This window comes from Musca domestica, unplaced genomic scaffold (genome assembly GCF_030504385.1).
Source record: "Musca domestica strain aabys unplaced genomic scaffold, Musca_domestica.polishedcontigs.V.1.1 9, whole genome shotgun sequence".
Classification (NCBI taxonomy): domain Eukaryota; kingdom Metazoa; phylum Arthropoda; class Insecta; order Diptera; family Muscidae; genus Musca; species Musca domestica.
The window spans coordinates 15,511,814-15,537,117 of NW_026712435.1; the positions used below are offsets into that span (position 1 = coordinate 15,511,814).

Here is a 25,304-nt window from a genome sequence, read left to right on the forward strand (position 1 = left end):
CATTTCCAAAAGTTTCTTAACCTTAGTATCATCCGTAGTTCTTAAAATTATTTTTTGAACCAAATTTCAAGATTATAGCTTAATCCGTTCACGTAATACGAAATTATACCAAATTTATTGTTTTTTAGTACTTTTAGTACACTTATATTTCAAATTTCCAAAAAAAAAATTGGTACACCCCTTCACCTATTCTTAATCCAAATTTCAGAATTCAGTGGATTGTTTAATTTCTGTACCTTAATGGTAAAAATTTCCACAAACCCCCCAAAAAAGACTAGTAAACTTAACGCCAAAGTTCCCATCTGAATGATATAATTATTCGATTCACTAGCGTTTTTTGGAAATGCAAAAAATCCAGATGTAGACCTCAAAATCCCACCAAAGATTTTCCTTTGACAACTAATTATTCTTTTACAAAATTTATTTGAATATTTCGCCTACCAAAGACGACTAGATGAGAAGTCGCCCGAATGCAATACAAAACATTATAAGTTGTCATATTCAATCTGATCTCATATTTAGCGTGATAAACATGTCAGCGGCCAAGTCATTCGGTGAAATCATCGCGGCCATTATACCTGAGTCGGATAAAAATATCCAACTGCAAGTTTTTACCCCATTTTTACTTCAATGTATCTGTATCTGTCGTTCAGCGGCTGCAGTTTAAACGAAGACATGAGAAAACTCAAAATAGCCATATTTTCTTCTGGCATTATTGGGGCGAAGCGTACGCGGAAGGCGAACAAAGCATTTTCCGTATTTTATTTGTCGATTTGCAGTTTTATTAATAATTTTGATGACATTATTCGGCGTGGCTTCTGCTTGTGGGAAGCAAAAGTATTTTGTGGCACTTCAACTTACAACTTAGTCGATGCTGCCACATGCATATGCTTGAGTTTGTTTGCTTGCTTGTGTGGGTGCGTGCGGAATGATTTTTGTTTGAGATGTTGTATTTTTTGCTTGGGACCTGCTTCTGTTCTCTCAATGCAAAAGATGTTTTATTGAAGAGCATTTTACTTTAAATAACTTAATTTAGATGTATGCCAATCTATAATAGGCCATACCGCTATGACATTTGTGAGGTTAATAGAAAATATATTTCACATACTATCAAAGTACAAATAACACTGTGAGCCGTAAATTTGAGGGTGTGGGACCGCCGGTTGATTTTTTTGGTATTTCTAGCGATGTCCGCCCGTCTGTCTGTCTGGCTGGTGCGCACGATAACTCTCGAAAGGAGTATCCTTTCCAAACTTAGATCGAGTTCGGAGATGGGCAATATCGGTCCACTCCTTCTGGTACCACTGACGACTGAGTTTATTTATTTGATACAACAAACACGATATGTACAGTTCACATTATTTGAATTTGGGACAACAGATTGTGTCCGATGGTTGGAATGAAAAATGAGGCATATCGGTCCAAATTTCGCATAGCCTCCATACAACGGTACATCCCGATATTCGGTATTTTGACGATATTAGCCGTATTTTGGCACGGAATTGTAGCAGAAAATGGTTTTTATACTCTGCACCATAGTATGGAGGGTATATATAAGGAAATATACAGTTTAGCATAACATTTTATGTCGATTTAGCGATGTTCGTCAGTCTGTGGAAATCACTATAGCTTCCGAACAAAATGAAGTAGGTTGATAAAATTTTACTCAAATGTACATTATGTCTGCACGACTTTTTGTATTAAAAATGTGCCATGTAGGTCCACGTTTTGGTATAGTCCCCATATAACGGCACCCCCCTATATTAGGTATTTTGATAATTTTAACGACATTATTCACCGGAATTGTTTCAAGTTTGGTATTTGAAGTTCGTAATGGATATTACAGGCTAGGAGAGAAAATTGTATGTGCAGATCCACGCCTTCGTATAGCCCCCATATAGCTGCATTATTCACTCATTCATTCATTATTAAATTTTTTTTCAAGTTTCGCATTTGAATGTTGTAGTGGGTTATGGCATAGTGGGTTAATATAACGTCTAGATTCGGTATTTTTAATACTTTAACAGAATTTTTAACGGATTTTTTTTTAAATCGCCATATTCGTTCCAAATGATGGAGGGTATTCAATGTTTGGCCCGGCCAGCTTACAGCTTTTTTACTTGTTATATGTTCCCGTTTTGGTATGACCTACATATAACCCACTTTACTTTATTGTATTTTGAAAACATTAACCGTAATTTCCAGCCGATCTCGCTGGTATTTTCTGTTTAAAGTAGAATATATATTTTTATACCCTCCACCATACATAGTATGGAGGGTATATTAAGTTCATCATTCCGTTTGTAACTCATCGAAATAATCATTTTAGACCCAACAAAGTATATATATTCTTGATCAGCGTAAAATTCTAAGACGATCTAGCCATGTCCTGTCCGTCTATCCGTCTGTTGTAATCACGCTACAGTCTAAACGAATTAAGATAGGAAGCTAAAATTTTGCACAGATCTCTCAGATCAAGTTCGAAGATATGCTATATCGGTCCACGATATCGTATAGCCCCCATATAACTGTACCCCGCGATATCCTGTATTTTGATGATGTTAGCCACATTTTTCAATGGAATTGTCTGAAATTCCACACAAGGAGTTCCTTGTGAGAACTTTATACCTTGGGAGAGAATTATCTATATAGGTCCAAGATATCGTATAGCCCCCATATAACGGTACCCCCCGATATTCGGTATTTTGATGATTTTAGGTACATTTTCCAATGGAATGGTATGAAAATCCACAGAAGGAGTCCCTTGTGAGAACTTTATACCTTGGGAGAGAATTATCTATATAGGTCCACGATATCGTATAGCCCCCATATAACGGTACCCCCCGATATTCGGTATTTTGATGAGTTTAGCCACATTTTTCAACGGAATTATCTGAAATTCTACACAAGGAGTTCTTTGTGAGCACTTTGCCCCAGACATAGATTTGTCTATATAGGTCCACAATATCGTATATCCCCTCATATATCGGCAACTTCCGATATTAGGTATTTTAAAGATTTTAACAGAATTTTCAATGGATTTTATTTTTTTGAAATTTTCCTAATTCGTTCCAAATGGTGGAGGGTATTCAAAGTTCGGCCCGTCCGAACTTACTACTTTTTTACTTGTTTTGCCTATTAGTGGAGGGTATTGAAAGTTCGGTCCTGCTGAACTTAAAGCTTTTATATGTGTTTATGGTAAGGGTATTATGTCTTTGTGCCTTGGTTTGTAACATGGAGAAGTAAGCTTTACTTTTGAGAATCTTCACTTTTTGAGTCGATTTATGAAAGTCAGTTCGTCTGTCTGATCCTCCGTTCATCCATGTATTTTTGTGAACAAAATGCAGATCGTATTTATTATCCGATTGAGATGAAATTTTCCAAACAACATTCGACCCATGGTAAAATTAAGAAGGTAAAGTCATTTCAAATAAGCATTCCCATCTCTGCATTTTCTGTAACTTACCTTGTCAAATTTTACTGCATAAAAACAGGTTCCCATCTCTGATTTGTGTGTATACAATGGATTTGTAAATATAAATTTTGACAATGAGATGTTGTCAGTTGAATAATTTAAAAAAATTGTAATCACATGATTCTATGACTTTACCTTCTTATTTCTACCATGATTTGACCCAAGGACGAACCCTATTGAAATTGATGAAAATCAGTTCAAATTTAGATAAAGCTTCCATATATATAATCAACCGATTTCGGTTTAATTGTGAACCAAATGGTCAATATCAGTCCAAATGACCTGAATTTTGGCAAAACCCACCGAATTCAAGTGCATCAAAAAATCGGAGAAAATCGGTTAAGATATAGCAACAGCTCCCATATCTATATATTTCATCCGATTCGTAATATGTACTCCACAAGAATGATATTGTGCACCAAATGGCCAATATCAGTCCAAATGGCCTGAATTTTGGCACATTCAACCGAATTCAGTCTAGAAGCAAGTACATCAAATTTGGTGAAAATCGGTTTAGATATAGCCATAGCTTCCATACATATGTTTCATCCGATTTGTTGTCTAAGTCCCACACATTCGTAACATACATTCGACAGCAATTTGGTATTTGGTACCACATATCTCATAGAGCTCGGAAATACCTCTGCCAAAATTTATCAAGATCGGATCAGATTTGGATATAGCTCCCATGTGTGTAATATGCACTGAAATACAATGATAGTTGATACCGGACATCAGATACAGCTCGAAAATACCTTTGCAAATTTTTATCGGTTCAGATTCGATTTTACGTTTATTGTCCACCATATATGTAATATCAGCCCAAATTGCATAGATTTTTTTATATTCAACGAATTTTTACATTTGATGAAACTCAGTCCTATGTATCTATTGCTCCAATAAATATTTTTTAATATAATCCTTATCGAAGTCATATCATGTACTTTACAGCAATATTATTTGGTACTAGAAGTACAAAAGCCTCCGTTAAATTGGTTGAAAATTGATTCAGAGTTGGATATAGTTCCCAAATGGTGACTACTCTAAAGCCGTGATACGCATTCAAATAATGTTCACAGTTGGTATGATCTACTTCAAATAAATTCCCAATATAAGCTTTTTTGTTGCGGGAGCTCTACTAAATACGCATAGTGGTGAAGGCCATCATATAGTCGGTCCCGCACGTCTTTTGAATTTTCCTTACTGGTTTTAACTTGTTGTACCACGGACGTCCAAATTGCAAGCATGATGGGAGTCACGTGTAATTCTCTTTGACCGACAGTAGGTCTAGTAAACTCTTCAGGTTCTTGTGTAGGAATGACAGGAAAATACCGACTCTTGGGCTTGCTAACTTCTTATGGAACATGAAATAAAAAAAAAATATTATTACCGGGCCAAATACACCTATTTAAATATATACATAAATTCACACCAGATCACATACAAAAAGGGAAAACACTAAAATTTATCAAGTTTCAGTTCCAGAAAATGTCACGTCTCTTAGATTACAAGTGGTCATAAATCATTTGATGCTCAAACAAGAGACACTTGGTATTTGATTCTCTTACAAAACTAGAATTCTATTTATATACACAAAATTTGAATTTTAGACATTTTTCTGGATAGCATTTCATTGTCGAAGGCGAAGATTGGAAATTATTTGACTGCATAACTCCAATTAGCTCGATTGATTTGTTTTCATAATAAAAACCAGTAAGGTGAAGTCAAAAGTCAGGAGGGGCCGACTATATGATACCCTACACCAGTATGCATATTTAGTAGAGCTTCCGTAACCAAATAATTTATTTGAAGTAGAAGGGTTATATTTAACAAGTAAGCAAAGGCTATAGTCATGCGGGGCCGACCATGTGATACCCTACAACACTACAATATGTGAGAAGCCCCTCATGCCCAAATCCATTTTGAAAGATTTCGCTTTTGAAATTATGTCACGGAGCACTGCCCGATATTACCCTTAGCACTTTGACCATTGACATTTTCCCAATATTTATGCACTCCGTCGTACTGTTAGTTTTTGTGGTCCATTTTACAGCTAAATATAATCCAATGGTCATCCAAAATGCTAGAATTCTTCCCAGTCCTTAACGCTCTTCTCAGGCGTGTCGAATGGCTTCAATTATGTGATCAGGATTTTTTTTCCGTTTTTGGTCCATTTCAACCCCTAAATATTTTGCGGACATTTTTGAAAACAATAGGCCTAGCCCTTCTGTGCCTAACCCTACCCTTTTTCGTGAGGATCGGACGATAATTGCAGAATGTATATAATAACCCCAACCTGTGTTGTAAGGTGAACAAATATTACAAAATATACATTTCAATACTAAGTAAAATTGAAAAAATCGCATGCGATAAAATAAACGAAAAATTAACAAAATGTCACAAAATACTACAAAATCTATATTAACATTATTATTAGCATAATGTTATGCGATTTTTTTAGATTTTATTCTTTCATGCCACGAGACAATTCTGAAATGACAAAATTTGTCGAAATCTGTCCAGCCATTCTTGAGATATAAGCATTCTTGCTAACATCCCCTTCCTTTGTATACACACATTGTACATACACTGGTGGCCAAAACTAAAGCAACATAAATCGCAAAGACAATAAATGTCCTGTAACTTTTACAAAAATAAACAAATCGTAATTATTTTTTCAGTTTTAAATGAGGGGTTTAATTCACTTTTAAAAAACTAAAAATAAAAATACAAAAATAATTTTGAACGAAAAATAATATGTGGAAAACTAAAATGACCCAATGTTTGCTTGGTCAAAACTAAAGCAACTTTTGATTTTTTATTTTAAAATAATTAAATTTTGGCTAGTAGTCAATAGCATAACCATTATTTTTGATAGCAGCTGCACACCTACGAGGCATTGAATCTATTACACGCTCATTTTGATCCTTGGGTGTGCCTTCCCAGGCACCCCGAATTCTTTAGGAAATGTTGTGCTTATTTATTTCCGAATCTCTCTTGATCTTCCTATCTACGATACTCCAAAGGTTTTGTAAGGAGTTTAGGTCAGGTGATTGTGCCGGCCATAACAAAATATGAATTTTTGACTCCCTCAACCAATATTTGACAAGTTTTGATACAAGTTTGGGATCAAATCAGCCGAATATTTTACTCAGCGTAGGGGAACAACGTGATGTCCAACACATCTTTGTAAACAAACCGATCCACAACTTCCTTTATTTTATGGATAGGCCCAAGTCCATAGAAAGAAAAACAGCGCCACGCCATTTTTGACCCTCCCCCATGCTTCACTGTACCTATGCAACACTGCGGCTTGAGTCCTTCATTTTTTGGCCTTCTCACCGTAAAAATTTTCACGTCTGAGCCTTTAATATTAAACGTAGACTCATCCCAGAAATAATGTTTTTTCCATTGAGCTTGATTCCACTTAATATTATCGTTTCCGAAAGCCTTTTTGATTTTTTCAGATATAAATGGTTTTTTGATGTCTTACGGGCATGCAAACCTGCTGCCACTACTCGTCTACGCACTGATCTCGAGCTTATATCCAATGATTGCTCTCTTACCAATCCAGTTGAACTCTTAAATAGTTGTTTTTTATTTCACTCACAATTTTTGGATCAGTACGGGCTGAAGTTTTTCACGGCCTTCATCCGTTATAGACTGTTACTACTGATCCAGTTTCAAAAAACTGACTTAGTATACAGAAATAATTACGAAATCACATAAATATTAATGAAATAATTGTCGGAAATCATTTTCTGTGATATGTTGTTTTGATAGTCACAGATAATTTGCTTTTTTATTCAGGTACTGTATTTCCTTTTAGCCATTTTTAAAATTTTTTTGGGCAGTACTTAAAAAACGAAAAGAAAAACACATACTGTTGTAAAAAACTTCTCAAAAAGGATTTATGACAAGCGAAATTGTCGAAGGAAGCAAAAAGCGATAAATATCACAGTAAAAACAACTGAAATTTCAGCGGTTATATGAATGTACAACAGAGTTGCTTTTGTTTTGTCCAAGCCAAAATCGGGTTAATTGTCTTTACCAAACATTATTTTTTATATAAAAATGAATTTTGGTTTTATGTTTTAGGTTTTTAAAAAATTTAAAACAATTTTAAACTTTCTCATTTTCTTAATTTTTGAAAAAGTTACCGGGCATTCATTCTCCTTGTAATTTCAGTTGCTTTAGTTTTGGCCACCAGTGTATTTCGCTATATATATACAATATATTTAATATCGGCGTCTACCTAACGGTCAGAATTGGCCTGTTCGTCTATTTTTGATTTCGCCAATATTAAAAATATTCGCGTTTTAATGGAACATTTGACTTTTATTTAACTCAAATGTTGTGGCCTATTTCACCCACTAAATATTTCCCGATGACCATCAAAATTGCAAGACCAGTCCTGAGCTCTAGCCCCATGCTAACTTTCACGTCGATTGGTCCATAATTGCGACCTGTAGAGCAACTGTAAAATCAAGAAATTTTTCAGTTTTTGGTCCATTTCAACCCCTAAATATTATGCGATCATCTCCAAAAGAAATAGGGTTCTATTCTGACCCTAACCGCATTTCCATTTTCAATTTCGTGAGGATCGGGCCATAATTGCGACCTGTAGAGTGATTACAAATTAATATGGACAGACGGACGGACGGACATACATAGCTAGATCAACTCAGCTCGGTGAGATAGGAAGATCCATATATACTTTCCTATGTTGGAAACCAATATTTCGTGGTGTTACATAATTTTTGGCCCAATCAAACTTATAATACCCCCAACACATAGTTTTGTAGGGTATAAAAATGATCGGAAAAATATCGAAGCCGAGTTATACAAAATGGAAACGTACGTCGCGATATTCATTCCATTTGGGCTGATATTAGCCATTATTTGCACAATAAACCTGAAATCGGGTTAAGGATACATATGGGAGCTATATCCTAATCGTTATCGATATAATTTGGCAAAGGTATTTCCGAGCTTTATAAGATATCTGGTACCAAATATCATTGTTGTCGAATGCATAATAGGATCTAAACCAATTTTAATAGGGTTCGTCCTTGGGCCAAACAAATATTGTTTGAAAAATTTCAGACGGACGGACGGACTGACATGCTTAAATCGACTCAGAAAGTAATTCTATGAAGATCCTCAAAAGTAACTATGGGTCCATTTCGCTTTCTTCTCCATGTTACAAGCAAATACACACCCTTACCACTATGTGGTGTAGTCGTTTCAGATGTTTATATAGCTTCCTTGTACAAATACCTAATATCTGACCAAATAGACTACATTTTGGAACATGCAACCTAGAAATAGGGAATTTTGCTAAAAGTGGTTCAGTATATATGTCCAATATATATGTTTCATCCGATTTGACTCTAAGCCGCAACATGTATTATATAAAAATTGATTATGATACAAGATATCACATAGAAATACTTTTGCCAAATCATATCGAGATCGGTTCAGATCTAGCTCGCATATAGATTTTCCCTCTATTTTCATGTATAAGAAACACCGTCCGTGCTACGTGAGGTTGTACTTTGGATCAAGTTTCGAGTAGAAACAAGCTTTCCAAGCTTGGACTAAATCGATTCAGACATAGATATAGGTCCTTTTTATACCCTCCACCTTGGAAAGGAGGGTATATTAACTTTGTCATTCCGTTCATAATATCCCTAAATATTCATCGTATATCCCATAAATTATATATATTCATAATCACCATAAAATTCTAAATCGATTTAGCGATCTCCGTCTGTCTATTCGTTGAATTCACGATACAGCCCACAATATTTGATGTAGCAGAACAAATTGTATTGTGCCTAGAATGGTTGGTATTGAAAATGAGAATATCGGTTCACGTTTTGGTATAGTCCCCATATAAAGGTATTCGGTATTTTGGTGATGTTTGCCACATTTTTGCAGGGATTTGTAGATCATAATGGGTCTCTGCTCGTGTGGTCCACGTTTTTGTATAGCCCCATATAACGGTACCTCCCGATAATCGGTATTTTGATGGTTTTTGCCACATTTTTGCACGGATTCTTCTTTTGCACGGATGGTATTTGCAGTTCATAATGGTTTCTAGCTCAAAACGTGGACCGATATATCTCATTTTCAATACTAAACATCCTAGACACAATACAAATTGTTCTGCTAAATTTTGAAGCTCTACGTCAAATAATTTGGGCTGTACCGTGATTTCAACAGACGGACAGACAGTTATCGTTAGAATTGTATGCCGATTATGAATATATATACATTATGAGATACTAGCTGGCCCGGTCCGCGTTGCCGGCCCGTAGTTTTAGTCTTTAATGCAAATTTTGTATAGCATAATATTTCACAAATCTGGCTCATAAAGATGAACAAATTTTAACATAAATAAAATAGAAATAAATACCTATGGAAGGAGGGCAAATAATTTCTGAATAGTCAAAGTTAATTACGCTTTTACACCCATTACCATAGCACCTCAGATTGCGCTTTAGAGTCCCCAAGAAGTCTATGTTCTTGTTCATAGTAAAATTCAATGACGAATCAACAATGCCCGTGTTGTTGTCCGCCAATAGGTAAAAATCACTATAGATCGGGGCCCTGGGGTCTACATGGGGACTTTACCAAAATATTTACCTATGTTGCCATTTTTCTGTAAGATGGTTCTCTACTCACAAAGTAGCCTAAATACAGCAAAATCGATTGGAAAATGTGGTCAAGACCCTCGAAAAAGAAAAGCCAAGATGCCAAATCAGTTGAAAAACGTGGCCAAGACCACGGTCATAGCTGAAATCAGGGATACATTCATATAAGGGTTATACCAAAACGTAGCCCAACCAATATTCTTTTGGGGGTTACAATTTCAATAGAATACACAATTTTCTTTTCTGACCACACATTAGATGTGAAAGTGGACTTGAGGATACTCCAATGTGGGGACTTTACTTACATAAATTCCGAGGTGGCAAATATCTGTATGATGGTTCCCTACCCCAGGTTAACATAAATACATTTTTTAGCCAAATCAATTGATGAATGTGGCCAAGACCAAAATGGGCCCTACTCTGAAAATTTAAAATTTAATGCGAAGAGGTTCTCTACCCCCTTAGAAACAAAGATGCCAAATAAGGGCCAAAATATGAAAAAAAGTGGCCAAGACCCCAAAAATAGCTTAAATCATACGATGGTTATATAAATATTAAATCGGGTTGTACCCTTATCCGTGAATTATGATCGATATCATGACCTGCAAAAGCGATTTAAGGTATCTTGAATGTTTGGAAAGAATTTCTGGAACGATGGAAATCATTTTCTTATTAAAATTCCCATTCACTCTACTATTTTGCACCCTTTAAATTTGGCATTTTACTGATTGTACTCCCAAAGTATTTTGCATTTTGAGCTCTCATTGGACGGATTATTGTCACATAAAAGAAGTAGGTCCACCCTTTCGAATGAGCCCCATTAGGCTTAAATGTGTTCGCATCTTCCAGCTGAACCACGATGTAGGCCCTGGAGTTGAAAGGTAGATGTCAGTTAACATCCTATTTCGCACTTATTTCATTTTTTTTTTTTGTGTATGAAAAATTGTATATAGTGAAAAATTATTCTTTATTTTGTTCACAAAAAATTCACTGAATTCAATATGATAATACAAATTGAAAAAAAAAATTGACAAAGGAAGATTTTTTTGCTGATTTTTTACAGCAAATGTTTAAAGATCCTTACAAAGTTTGTTAATAAAATGTACTATTATTTTAAAATTCGATTCCACTGATTTTTTTTTCGATTTTTCCCGATTTGAGAATTTTTGCAATGAGATCTCTTTTGCGTGATTTTTTAGCGATTTTGAAAAAGTAATAATCTTTTAACTTTGGTGTGACCGCGTTAAATTATTTCGATATAATCTATTCAGTTTCGCCATTACATAATTCAGTACTACACTTCCATGCAACCCGCCATTAATTTCAGTTCTCAAGAAATCAAGTCAATTAAGTAAATTGGTATTAATATTCGAATTAAAAAATAAAATATAAAAAACACTACAAATGTACATTCGAAAAAAGTAAGTCAAAATGGAAAAAATCATGCAAAATAAAACATTGCTATTGTACATTTCAAAAGTCAAAATGAAAATGTTAATATATCACATTTTTACGCGACTTTTTTGGATATTATCCTTTTCGGACAGGAGACAATTCCGAATTTGTATGAATCGTTAAAATCAGTCCCGCGGTTCTTAAGTTATGAGCGTAGTAACTAAAACAACTTTCTTTTATGTATATAGATTACAAACGGAATGACAAAGTTAATATACCAAGGTGGAGGGTATAAAAAGGCAGCATGTAAGAAAAAAAATTCTTTGAAAAATGTCGCTATAATTTTAAGAATTCCCAAGTTTTATGGGGCTATACGAAAACGTGAACCTGCACAGCAAATTATCTGCTAGAGAAGATGGTGCCTAATACGAGCTGTAAAGATAATTCTGTTGAAAAACATTGGTTAAATAATAAAAATTCCGAATATTGAGAGGTACCTTTATATGGGGGCTAACGAGGGTTTGAAATTTGTATGGGTAATTTTCTGTTCTGGAAACAGTACCCACTGCGAACTCCAAACTTGAAATAATCCCCAGTGACACTTTTCAAATTTTGCAGTGCAAGTTCGTAATGGGTACTACCTCCTATGACAGGATCCACCACATCTTCGTGTAGACTGTACGTAGTGTTACCTCCTTATATTCGGTATTTTATGATTTTAGCCAGAATTATTTCCTAATCGGAACTTATAATTCGCAATACATACTACTTCCTATGACAGAAGAATGCGTTTGCAGATCCACGTCCTTCTATAGCCCCCACATAACTGCACATCCCAGTATTCGATATTTTGAACATTTTAGCTACATTATTTAACAGAAGAAAAAACAAACAAAACCACTTTATTAACTAAAAAAATTTAGCAAAATATCATTTTTATTTGTCTGTTGTTTCAGGTCATTCCCAAATTACGTTTATCTTTTAGTCTTCACCAATGACATATTTACATTTGCCTACGCTCCCACTTCCAGAATTTGAACATATCGAGGGGTGGCCCCCATTATTAATGCGACCGACCATGTCAGACATTTTTTTATTAATTTTGTTTTCTTTAGGAATGAGTGAATTATTTGTGTTCTTCCAACGAAATAAAAGTCAGCGATGAAGACGACAGATTATGCAATACAAATAAACTTGATGGACAAATGAAACGATCAGTCGAAGAGACCACAAAACAATATTAAAAGAAAAAATTAAAAACTAAATCAACTGAAAACAGCAGCAGCAGCCAACAGCTAATAATGTTAGGATAAACAAAAAAAAACAACAACACACACACACATTCAAAAAGAAAACTGCACACTCATAAATAATATTGGATGCAGATGGATGGATTGTGAAACATTTTTATATTAATTTTGGAACTTTCAACTCTACACCACACCAGGCGTAAGATATGCGTCCCAATGTGAATAGAGGACTTTGTGAATAAAATAACGGGAGAATATATGTGTCGCAACAGCCTTTTCTGTTCGGATTCCCCTAACACGAATACGCGAGCCAATAATTAAATAAAAACGTCGATCTGCACATGAATATTTTGTAAACGGAATTTCTTTATCGTAGACTAAGTAGACACAGTCTTTTAGGAAACTTTTCTTTAAATGTGTGATTTTTATTATAAACCAAGAACACAACGAGTATATTTCACCTACCACCATAATTGCAATTATTGCTTTGCAGGACTATTAGTATTGAAAATATTCGAAGTAGGTCCACGTTTTGGTATATCCCTCATATAATTAACTACCCCCCAATTTTATGTTTTTCAACCGAATTATGTTAAACTTGGCCTTGGAGTTCGTAGTGGACACATCCTTCTCTCATTGGCTGTGGGGGTCCACGTTTCCCTATAGCCCCAGTTTTTCCTATGTCCCATATAACACCTGATATCTGCTATTTTTATACCCTCCGCCATACTATAATACTCATGTCAGACCCAAAAAAGTATATATATTCTTGCTCAGCTTAAAATGCTAAGTCGATTTAGCTATGCACGTCTGTCTGTCTGTGTCACACTATCTTTCGAACGAATTGAAATAAAAGCCAAACATTTTGCACACATGTGTATTTTTTCTGTAGGCAGGTTAAGTTTGTAAAGGGATCATGTCGGTCAACATCTTCGTATAGTCCCCATATAACGCTACCCCGCAATATTCGATATTTTTATGACTTTAGAGACATTATAGACCGGCATTATTTTAAATTTGGTATTTAAAGCTCGTAATGGGGACTACAGCCCATGATAAAAAATTACATATGCAGGTCCACATCGTCGTATAGGCCCCTATATATCGGTACCTCTCAAGATTCGGAATTTTCATGATCTTAACGACATTATTCCCCGGAATTGTTTCAAATTTCGTATTTGAAATTCGTAATGGATGCTACAACTTATGACAGAAAATTGCATATGCAGGTCCATGTATCTAAATTTTGTATTTGAACTTCATAAGAGGTACTACTGCCTGTGATGATTTTAGCGGCATTATTTCATCTCAATTTCATATTTGAAGTTCCCAAATAGGTTTACGTCTTCGTATATAGTAAGTTCATCATTCCGTTTGTAACTCATCGAAATAATAATTTTAGACCTAAAAAAATATATGTATTCTTGATCAGTGTAAAATTCTAAGACGATTTCTACCTGTCCGACTGTACATCTGTTGTAATCACGGTAGAGTCAAAAGGAATTAAGATAGGAAGCTAAATTTTTGCACAGATCAGTTTTATATCTGCAAGCGGGTGAAGTTCGAAGACGGCCTATATCAGTCCACGATATTGTATAGCCCCCATATAAAGGTACCTTCCGATATTTGATGATTGTAGCCAAATTTTTCAATGGAATTGGCTTAAAATCCACACAAAGGGTTCCTTCTGAGTACTTTGCTCCCTGGAAAAGAATTGTCTACATAGGTCCACGATATTGAATAGCCCCCATACCAAGGTACCCCCGGTAATTGCTATTTTCATGATTTTAGCGCCATTTTTACTGGAATTGTTTCAAATTTCCATATAACGATACCTCCTGATATTCAGTTTTTGATAAATTTAAAAACATTATTCACAGGAATTGTTTCAAATTTCGTATTTAAAAGTTTGTAAAGGGTATCATATGAAAAAAATTACCTAGGGACCACGTTTTGGTATGGCCCCATATTATGGTTTTCTCTTGAGCGATTTTTTACCTCAGATTTTCTTTTTGAAATATTCAAGTTCCTTAAATACGGTGGAGGTTATTAAAAGTTCGATCCGACCGAACTTACCTGCGTTTTTACTTGTTCAATCTAAGGGTACTCAAAGTCGAGAGACACATATGCCTATAAAAATGTTTATTTGTTATCTGGAGCTCTATTTAATCTGTTTACTGGTGTAGGGTATCATAATGTCGGTCTGTCCGACTTTTGAACTATCTTTACTGGTTTTTGTTTTGGCTTATTTCATTTTTTTGGTGATAACAAAAATTGGGGGTTGGCCAGGGACCCTATTCTCTCCGTTTTTCAAAAACTTTATATATTTATACCCTACAACACTATGTGTTGGGGGCCAAAAATTATGTAACACCTCGAAATATTGATTTCCCACATAGAAAGTATATATGGATCTTCCTATCTCGCCGAGTTGAGTCGATCTAGCTATGTATGTCCATCCGTCCGTCTGTCCGTCTGTCCATGTTAATTTGTAATCACTCTACAGGTCGCAATTATGGCCCGATCTTCACGAAATTTAGGATGGAGGTGGGGATAAGGTCAGAATAGAACCCTATTTCTTTTGGAGATGATCGCATAATATTTAAGGGCCGAAATGGGCCAGAAACTGAAAAACCAATTAGCATGGGGCTAAAGCTTCGGGCTGGACAGAAGCCTTCCAATTTTTATGGTCATCGGGTAAAATTTAGTGGGTGAAATAGACTATAACATTTGTGATAAATAGAAGTCAAATTTCCATTATACCACGAATATTTTTAGTCCCGGCGAAATCATAAATAGACAAACAGGTCAATTCTGACCGTTACGTAGATGCCGATAGTAAATATATCGGATATATATAGCGAAATATATACAATGTGTATATACAAGGAAAGGAATGTTAGATGGAATGCTTATATCTCAATAATGGCTGGACCGATTTTGACAAATTTTGTCAATTCAGAATGCCCTCTTGACATAAATGTATAAAATCTAAAAAAAATCGCATAAAAATAAGTCAAAAATGATGTTAATATAGATTTTGTAGTATTTTGTGACATTTTTTTATTTTTTCATATTTTTTATCGCATGCGATTTTTTCAATTTGACTTATAATATTAAGGTGTACATTTTGTAATATTTTTCCACCTTACAACACAGGTTTGGGATATTATATACAGATTGCAATTATCGTCCGATCCTCACGAAAGGGGTAGGGTTATGCTCAGAAGGTCTAAGCCTATTGTTTTCAAAGATGTCCGCAATATATTCAGGGGTTGAAATGGAACAACAATTAAAAATGTTCCTGATTTTGCAGCCGTTATAAAGGTCATAAATAGAAACCAAAGGACACGAAATCTCGCATGAAGTTAAAGTTTAGGACAGCGGGTAGAATGGACCACTACTGTTGTCTGAAAAATACCAACATTACTTACAGGCGATAGCCGAAGTACATAAAATGCGAACTTCTGCCTTTTTTGCTGATTTCGTTGACGATTATAGCCAAATATCGTAGGCAAGAAGATCTATAGAAGAGTCTAAATTTGGAGATACAAAGGGACATCTTGCTTTTGGGGATGATCGCAAAATACGACGGAGTGCGTAAATATTGGGCAAATGTCCTTGGTCAAAATGCTAAGGGTAATATCTGGGCAGTGCTCCGTCACATAATTTCAAAAGCGAAATCTTCCAAAATGGTTTTGGACATAAGGGGGATTCTAACATATTGTAGTGTTGTAGGGTATCAGATGGTCGGTCCCACACGACTATAGCCTTTGCTTACTTGTTTTTATTTTTTTTTTTTTTGGGCTTATTTCAATATTTTGGTGAAATAAATAAAAATTGGGGGTTGGTTAGGGTTTGCAACAACTAATTACATTTTAACAAATTTTCAAAGTTTCAAAGTTTAGTTACAGAATAGGACTATACCCTCAGCCAATATTAGATTATTTCAATATTTTTTGACTTCTACTTTGATTATGCAAATTGCTGACCCTCTATGGCGTAGGTTCCGCAGGCATGGGCCAATATTTTCCATCATTATCGACCTAAACAAAAATGATATAATTATTGCAACGTGCCAGGTTACTTTCCCTCACTTTATATAAGTACAAGATATAGTCGACCGAAGTATTTCATTTTCACAATTCATCAAATACAGATAAACATATTGGTATTCGATTTATTACTCAAATTACCACTCCTTCTGGTACCTCCCCCACAACAGAGCCAAAATTTTGAATATCCAGGAAGCTCATTAAACGCAAAATTAACATCCGATTCCATCCAAACTCAATATTTCCATCGACACAAGATCTGTTATAAAGATATTAAAGATCGGACCATTTCTTCTTATACCTCCCCCACATAAGGTTCAAGATTAAAAAAAAAAAAAAACAAAACGTTCAAAGAATTTTGCCCATGAAAATGGAATACTTCGGTCAACTATATCTGGTACCTCAGGCATATTTCAACATTTTCTAAAAATAATCACATATCTCATAAAAAGTGAAGAAAGTAACCAATATGGTTCGAACCTGGCGCGTCGCAATATTTATATCATATTTATTTAGGTTCGATACGAAATGGACAATATTGGCCCATTCTTTCGGAACGTACTTCTTGGAGGGTCAACAATATGAATAATCATGACAGATGTTAAAATAGATTTAAATAATCGAATATTGGCTGAACATTGGGTATAGATCTTTCGGCAAAACTGACTGATAATTTTAATTTTTTTTAAGAACTTATTTATTTTTTTTTTATCTTTCGAATACTTAATTTGTTTTTTTTTTTTAAACTTTTCAATAGATAAAAGTTACAGAATAGGTTTCCAATCCTTATTACATTCTTCTGAAAACATATCGCATCTGTCGACAAGACAATGTAATAAAAAACAACAAGTAAAAAAGCTGTAAATTCGAACGGGCCAAACTTTGAATACCTTCCACCATTTGGTACTAATTTGGCAAATTTCAACAAAATAAAATCCGTTAAAAATTATGTTAAAATCTTAAAAATACCGAATGTAGCCGTATATTAGCTTCTATACGACGACGTGGACCTGCATAGGCAATTTTGTCACAAGCTATTACAATATTCAAATGCGAAACTTGAAAAAAAAATCTGTTTATAATGTAGCTTAAATCATCAAAATACCGAATATAGAGAGGTGCCATGGGGGTTACAAAACGCGGGCCTGCACAGACAATTTTCTGTCATAGGCTGTAGTATCCATTACGAACTTCAAATACAAAATTTGAAATAGTTCCAATAAAGAATGTCGCTAAAATCATCAATATATTACGAACTTCAAAAAAAAAAAAATCATCAAAATACCGTTATATGGCGGCTATACGAAGACGTGGACCTGCACAGACAATTTTCTGTCATAGGCTGTAGTATCCATTACGAACTTCTAATACAAAATTTGAAATAATTCCGATAAATAATGTCGCTAAAATCATCAACATACTGAATATCGGGTGATTCCGTTATATGGGGGCTATACGAAGACGTGAACCTGCACAGACAATTTTCTGTCATAGGCTGTAGTATTCATTACGAAATTCAAATACCAAATTTGAAATAGTTCTGGTAAATAATATCACTAACATCATCAAAATAGCGAATATCGGGGGGTACCGTTACATGGCGGCTATAAGAAGACGTGGACCTGCACAGACAATTTTCTGTCATAGGCTGTAGTATCTATTACGAACTTCAAATGAGAAATTTGAAACAAGTCCGGTAAATAATGTCGCTAAAATCGTCAAAATACCGAATATAGGGTGGTTCCGTTATATGGGGGCTATACGAAGACGTGCACCTGCACAGACAATTTTCTGTCATAGGCTGTAGTATCCATTACGAACTTCTACTACAAAATTTGAAACTATTCCGGTAAATAATGTCTCTAAAATCATCAAAATACTCAATATCGGGAGGTACCGATATATGGGGGCTATACAAAGACATGGACTTACACGGCTCATTTTCTGCCTTAAGCTGTAGTATCCATTACTAACTTCAAATACCAAATTAGAAACAATTCCGGAAAATAATGTCGCTAAAATCATTAAAATACCAAATATCGGGGGGTACTGTTATATGAGGGCTATACGAAGGGGTGGACCTACATGGCCCATTTTCTGTCTTAAGCCGTAGTATCTGTTACGAACTTTAAATATCAATTTTGCAACAATCCCGGTAAATAATGTCACTAAAATCACTATACGAAGACGTGGACCTTCATGGCCCATTTTCAATAACAAAAGTCCTGCAGACATAATACACGTTTAAGTAAAAGTTTATCAATCTACCTCAATTCGTTCGGAAGCTAGAGTAATTTCCACAGACGGACAGATGGATAAACGGACAGACATTGCTAAAGCGACATAGAATTTTATGCTGATCAAGAATATACATACTTTGTGGGGTCTAAAATGTATATTTCGAGGTGTTACAAACGGAATGACAAACTTAATATACTTCCATACTATGGTGGAGGATATAATAATACTTCACTTGAATGGATGTAATCTTGATATGTATTTGTATTAGGCTGAAGCTACTACAATTTTTGTTATCCGCTTACTTCGTCGCAGGAGCAAGATATATAAGGTTATTTAGTTTTGGTTGATAAGTCAACCAGGTCATGACATCCATTGAACCAACCATTCCATACCTCAGTTTTTGACTTATAAATATCTTGTTTAAAGACATACATACTTTTTTAAGTATCTAAAAAAGTTGGTTTGGCAATATTTACAAGATTATACATTGAATACCTTAGCATATCAAAAACTTGTCTAAAATTGCCTGTGTACACGACAACTACTCTGTAAATATGAATAATTTATATTGAACCACATAGGAAACCAACACAGAGAGTAGAATGCACAGACTTCAAATACAACACAATTTTAGCTCTCACATGCGGACAAGAGATTCTCACAGATTTTCATTCCTTTCTTTTCCTCGTTTTTCTTAAACAACGACAAAGTGTTGCCAATTTTTAAATCATCTCGGAAAATTTTCAGTCAATTTCGAAAAACCGGCAAACGTACAACACCGAACGAACGATCAACAACGCGGAGAAAAACAAAATTTCAAAACAAAAACCGAAAATCGAAATAAAAAAGACAAACAGTTGGCTGGCTGTGTTGCTGTGAAAATAGAAAAAAGTGAAATAATAAAAAAGAAAATATTATGAAATTTGGGACACAGTTTTTATGAGAATATATCCAGAAATTTGACGAACCCGAGATAACACAAAGTATGTTTGTCAGCTATTAAAAGAGAACAAAAAAACAAATATTCTTTTTTTTTTTTTTTTTTTTTTGAACAGCGTTTACATTTTTTTCAGCTGGCGAATGTAGCAGCAAAACGCACCTCAAGAGCAAAATGGCAATACTTTTAGTACACCTGCGACGTCTCATACTCTTGATTAGCATCGTGTATTTGAGTGGCGCCTTTGTGCGAAAGCTGTTGACTGATTCGCGTCAAGCCTACCTGGTGCACATGAACAGCGGCAAATCCCTGTTGTGGGCGAAGCATTTGCACTTCCAGTGGTGGGCCTACATCTACACTTGCTACGCCTATATCGTGCTGGTGAATTATGTGAATATGCGTCGCTACACTACATTGTTGGAATTCTTCTTCACTTGAGTTGAACGAGAAGGCATAACCCAAGTTTGCTGTCATCCCCATCAACCTCACAAGGGGCCGAAATTATTATCCAAGTGCTGAGGAGCAGTGAAGAAAATCATTCGCTGTGCCATAAAACCCAAAGATCGCAATAAAAACGAATGTGCATTATTTGGTTGTCCGTTGTATTCTTTCGGTTAGGCTTTTTTATTTTTGCATTTGATTGCTTTTTTTGTGGCATACCCAAGATTGTATTCTATTTTGGTCGCTAAAATTAGTTCGGTTTATACACTGATTTGATGAAGTAAATCATAACAGATATATGTATGTATGGGCGTATGTATGTGCAGAACATTTTTGTCGTCATCAGGGGCCTCATGAACATTAGGGGTGTTCAATATATTTTCCCTGCCAAGCAGCTGCATTTCCAGCAAAAAGTCCCATTACAAAATATTGGTGACGTTCAGAAAAAGTGGGAAACCTGAATTAAAATTATGAGTATGAGTCGGTTTTGCCGACATACCCTCAGCCAATTTTCGATTATTTAAATATATTTTGTCTTCTGTTATGATTATTCAAATTGTTGACCCTCTATAGATTAGGTTCCGAAGGAATGGGCCAATATTGTCCATTTCGTATCGGACCTAAAAAAATATGATATAAATATTGCGAGGTGCTAGGTTTGAACTATATCGGTTACTTCCTTTACTTTTTATGAGATATGTGATAATTTGTAGAAAAGCTTAAAATGTGCGTGTGGCACCAGATAAATTCGACCGAAGTATTCCATTTTCTGATACAGCTAAAAATATTGGTATGGGCAAAATTACAAGAAAATCTAACATTTATATCCAATTTTATGCGAAATCATAAATGTCAAGTTTCTGGCTGAGAGAAATATTTAAATGTAGCAAGTTGTAAAGAATCGCTGATTTGTTCCGCAAGTTATGATAGGTAAAACCATTGAAAATTGTGAACCTTTGTGGGTGAGGTACCAGAAGAGGTTCACAAATATATATCATCCTCACAACAGATCTTGTTTGTATGTGTGAAATTCGAACAGAGTTAGATGCTTATTACGCTTTCTTTCAGCGTTATGTTTTTCAACATCTTGAATCCTAGAAGAAGTGATCCGATATCTACCATCTTTATATCATATCTTGTGTTGATGGAAATATTGAGCTGTACCTAGTCTAAATGGAATCGGATGTTAATTTCGCGTTTATGAGCTTCATGGATATTTAAAATTTTGACCTTTGTGGGGGAGGTACCAGAGGGAATGGATCGATATATCCCATCTTCACAGCAAATCTTGTATAGGTAGAAATAATAGGATGTGTGAAATATGCAAATTTTATTATCGTTTTGGTTATTTAAAATAATGACCCTTTGTGGGAGAGGGGGGAGGTACCAGAAGGAGTAGACCGATACATTCCACCTTCACACAAGACCTTGGGTTAATAAAAAATATTGTGATGTGTGTAATTTGAAGAAAATTGGACTCTTACATCACATTTTATTAGAGTTAAAATTATTCAAATTTTTGACCCTTTGTGGGTGAGGTGCTTCATGGAGTGGACCGACATTATCCACTTTCACACCTGACTGACGCAGATATTAGGATTTTCAAGGTTGGAGCAAAATCGTAGTATCGAGTTGGAGTATTGCCCATCTCCGAAACGATTGATAATGGTACTACGATGTACCAAGTTTGGAACAAATCGGACACTCCCTTCGAGAATTATAGTGCGCACCAGTCAGTCAGACAGTCCAAATGCCGGATTTCGTCCAAAATGACCTAGGGTCTTAAACCGTTATTTCGATGAGGCACGGTTTGGCCTTATCTAGCCATATGGCTGAGGGTACAAAAATAAAAATGTACCATTTGTTCATTTGTTCAGTTCGTACTAAATTTTAAGACTTCCAAAGTTTCATATATTATTCAAGTTTTTTCGCATTTAGAAGGAATATTTGACGTCAAAAGTCTTTTAAATCCTCCATTTTGAAGTTAAGTATAGGAGGATATTGGTAAAGTCATTGCACAATGGATCCACATCCAAATATGTAAACCCTATAAACCAACAATGACCTCAATATCAAACACCTAGACACCAACTGTGAACCAATAATTAGTACCATTTAGTACTTTTCGAACAATAATAGTACACATTTCCAAAACAACCTCCACATCTCAAATCCAGGCAACAATATCTAATTTGATAATTCCAGTCCTATTTCTTCACCCAATACCAAATTTAGTACCATTTAGTACTTTCCGTATAAATATAATATGACTTCCAAACCACCGCCAAATATCAAACACAGATACCATCAGTATTCTCAATATTAAATTTCGGAATTTTATCTCTAGCCCTTTACCCAATACCAAAAATAGTACCATTTAGTACTTTTTGTACAAATATAGTATGACTTCCGAACAAACACCAAATCTTAATATCAATAATGTCTATATTAAATTTCGGAATTTAATCTCTAACTCTTTACCTTATACCAAAAATAGTACTATTCAGACCTCTTCGTACAATTATAATACATATTTCCGAAACCACTACCATATGTCCAGGCTACATACGATCAGCGACCCAATACCAAATACAGTACTATTTACAAACTTTTGTGCACTTGTAGTACACATTTCCAAATTTCAAACCTATCACCAACAGGTACCCTAATACAAAGTTTAAAAATTCCAGCTTCATCTGTTTACCCTAAACCAAACTGTTCCAAATTAAGTACCATTTAAAAGAGTTCTCATACCAAATTGATTTTAATTTGCAATTTCGGAACTCTAGCTCATTCCGTTTGTCCAATACAAAGTATTAAGCTTTTAGTACCATATGGTGTATTTCCAATGGTGGCGACGCACCAAGACAGGCCCTTGTGGAAAATTTTCAAGATTCTAGCTTCAGTCGTTTAGTCTGGGCGTTGATTCTCAGTCAGTCAGTCCAGAATTTACAAAGTTGCAAAATGCGTCCTGAATTTTTATTAAATGTGTGGACGGAAGGTTTGACAAACAAACATAAAATCGACTCAAAAAGTGATTTTATGTAATTCAACAAAAGGAACTATGTGTCTATGTCGTAGCCTTTTGGCTTTTTTTAAACAAATGTACGCAGACATGATACCCTGAAACAAAGTGTGGTGAGGAAAAGGAGTGGGGTGTGCAAAGAAAAGTTCTAGTTTTATTCAAATGCCATTTGAATGCAAACTCACAATTATTGTAAAGTGAGGCATTCAAAAACAAGTCCCTTGATCATTCAAAATCATGTATCGACTTATTCAGAAATTATAGGCCCTAGATAACGGCTGCCTCAAATCTCCAAGGTTATTGAGCTACACCAACCATTTTGGTATCAATGTAAAAAGACTTTCTATTTTTCCCCCAGAATAGATTCATATTTTTTCTTTACCTAACCAGGACCAAAGTCATGTTGCTTATACAATGTGGCGCAATTTTTTCAATTTGATTTTTAAGATTGCAAATATCGTCCGATCATCACAAAAATTTCATAAGGGTAGGGTTAGGCTAGGCCTTTTGTTTTCAAAGACATCCGCAATATATTTAGGGGTTGAAATGGCCGTTATAAAGGTCAAAAATAGAAACCAAAGGACATGAAATCTCGCATGAAGTTAGAGCTTAGGACGGCAGGTTAAATGAACCACTACTTTTGTGTGAAAAAAATACCAAAATTTCAAAAATACACAAAAAGCCGAACTTCTGGCTTTTATGCTGATTTCATTAACGAATATAGCCAAATATAATACACAAGCAAATCATATAGATGAGTCTAAATTTAGAGATACAGAGGGGCCTCTTGCTTTTCGAGATGATCGCAAAATATTTAAGAGTTCAAATGAACCAAAAACAGAAAAAATTTCCTGATCACACAATTGAAGCCAATCGACACGCCTGAGAAAAGAGTTAGGGATAGGGAAGAATTCTAATCCCAACTCATCAAGTTGCGGCATAACAAAGTCGTTGACCATTGCTTTGTAGCGCTCACCATTCACAGCAACCACTTGGCCCGCGACGTCTTAGAAAAAACAAGTAAAAAAGCTGTAAGTTCAGCCGAACTTTGAATACCCTCCACCATTTGGTACAAATTTGGCAATTTAAAAAAAATAAAAGCCGTTAAAATCTTAAAAATACCGAATGTAGCCATCTATTAGGCTCTATACGGCGAAGTGGACCTGCATAGGCAACTTTTGTCATAAGCTATTACAATATTCAAGCGTGAAACTTGAAAAAAATCTGTTTATAATGTAGCTAAAATCATCGAATATAGGGAGGTACCATGGGGGTTATAAAACGTGGACCTGTGCAGAAAATTTTCTGCCATAGGCTGCAGTATTCATTACGAACTTCAAATACAAAATTTGGAATAATTCCGGTAAATAATGTCGCTAAAATCATCAAAATACCGCATATCGGGAGGTACCGTTATATGAGGGCTATACAAAGACATGGACCTGCATGGCCCATTTTTAATACCAAAAGTCCTGCAGACATAATACACATTTGAGTAAATTTTTATCAACTTACTTCATTTCGTTCGGAAGCTAGAGTGATATGCACAGACGGACGGACATTGCTAAATCGACATAGAATTTTATGCTGATAGAGAATATATATACTTTGTGGGGTCTAAAATGTATATTTTGTCTAAAATGTATATTTTCCACCATACTATGGTGGAGGGTATTATAAGGTCCGAGGACTCGAAAACAGCACACCATACAGTGAGCGGGTGTAATGGCTCTTCGTGGGTTACGCGCGGATTTTCGTGATTATTTTGGATGATTAAGCAGCTAACAGCTGATGCACTATCTGGACTTTGTGCGGAAACACCTTCA

The 25,304-nt window shown here is 35.2% G+C and overlaps 1 protein-coding gene across 2 annotated transcripts; it reads left to right on the forward strand.

Moving 5' to 3' along the window:
- Positions 1 to 19,808: 19,808 nt before the first annotated feature.
- Positions 19,809 to 20,600, forward strand: LOC101899977 (uncharacterized). Of its 2 annotated transcripts, none has more exons than XM_005183199.4 (2): positions 19,809 to 20,058; positions 20,131 to 20,600. In XM_005183199.4, exon 2 carries the CDS (start codon positions 20,187 to 20,189, stop codon positions 20,448 to 20,450), a length of 264 nt encoding a protein of 87 aa, XP_005183256.1. In that variant the 5' UTR covers positions 19,809 to 20,058; positions 20,131 to 20,186; the 3' UTR covers positions 20,451 to 20,600. The 2 variants fall into 2 exon arrangements, with proteins under 2 accessions (XP_005183256.1, XP_011292396.1); XM_011294094.3 differs by having other exon boundaries at positions 20,149 to 20,600.
- Positions 20,601 to 25,304: the final 4,704 nt, after the last annotated feature.

Bases quoted from the DNA above. Each gene is read 5' to 3' on its own strand.
- LOC101899977 (XM_005183199.4), top strand. From the start codon at position 20,187: ATGGCAATACTTTTAGTACACCTGCGACGTCTCATACTCTTGATTAGC.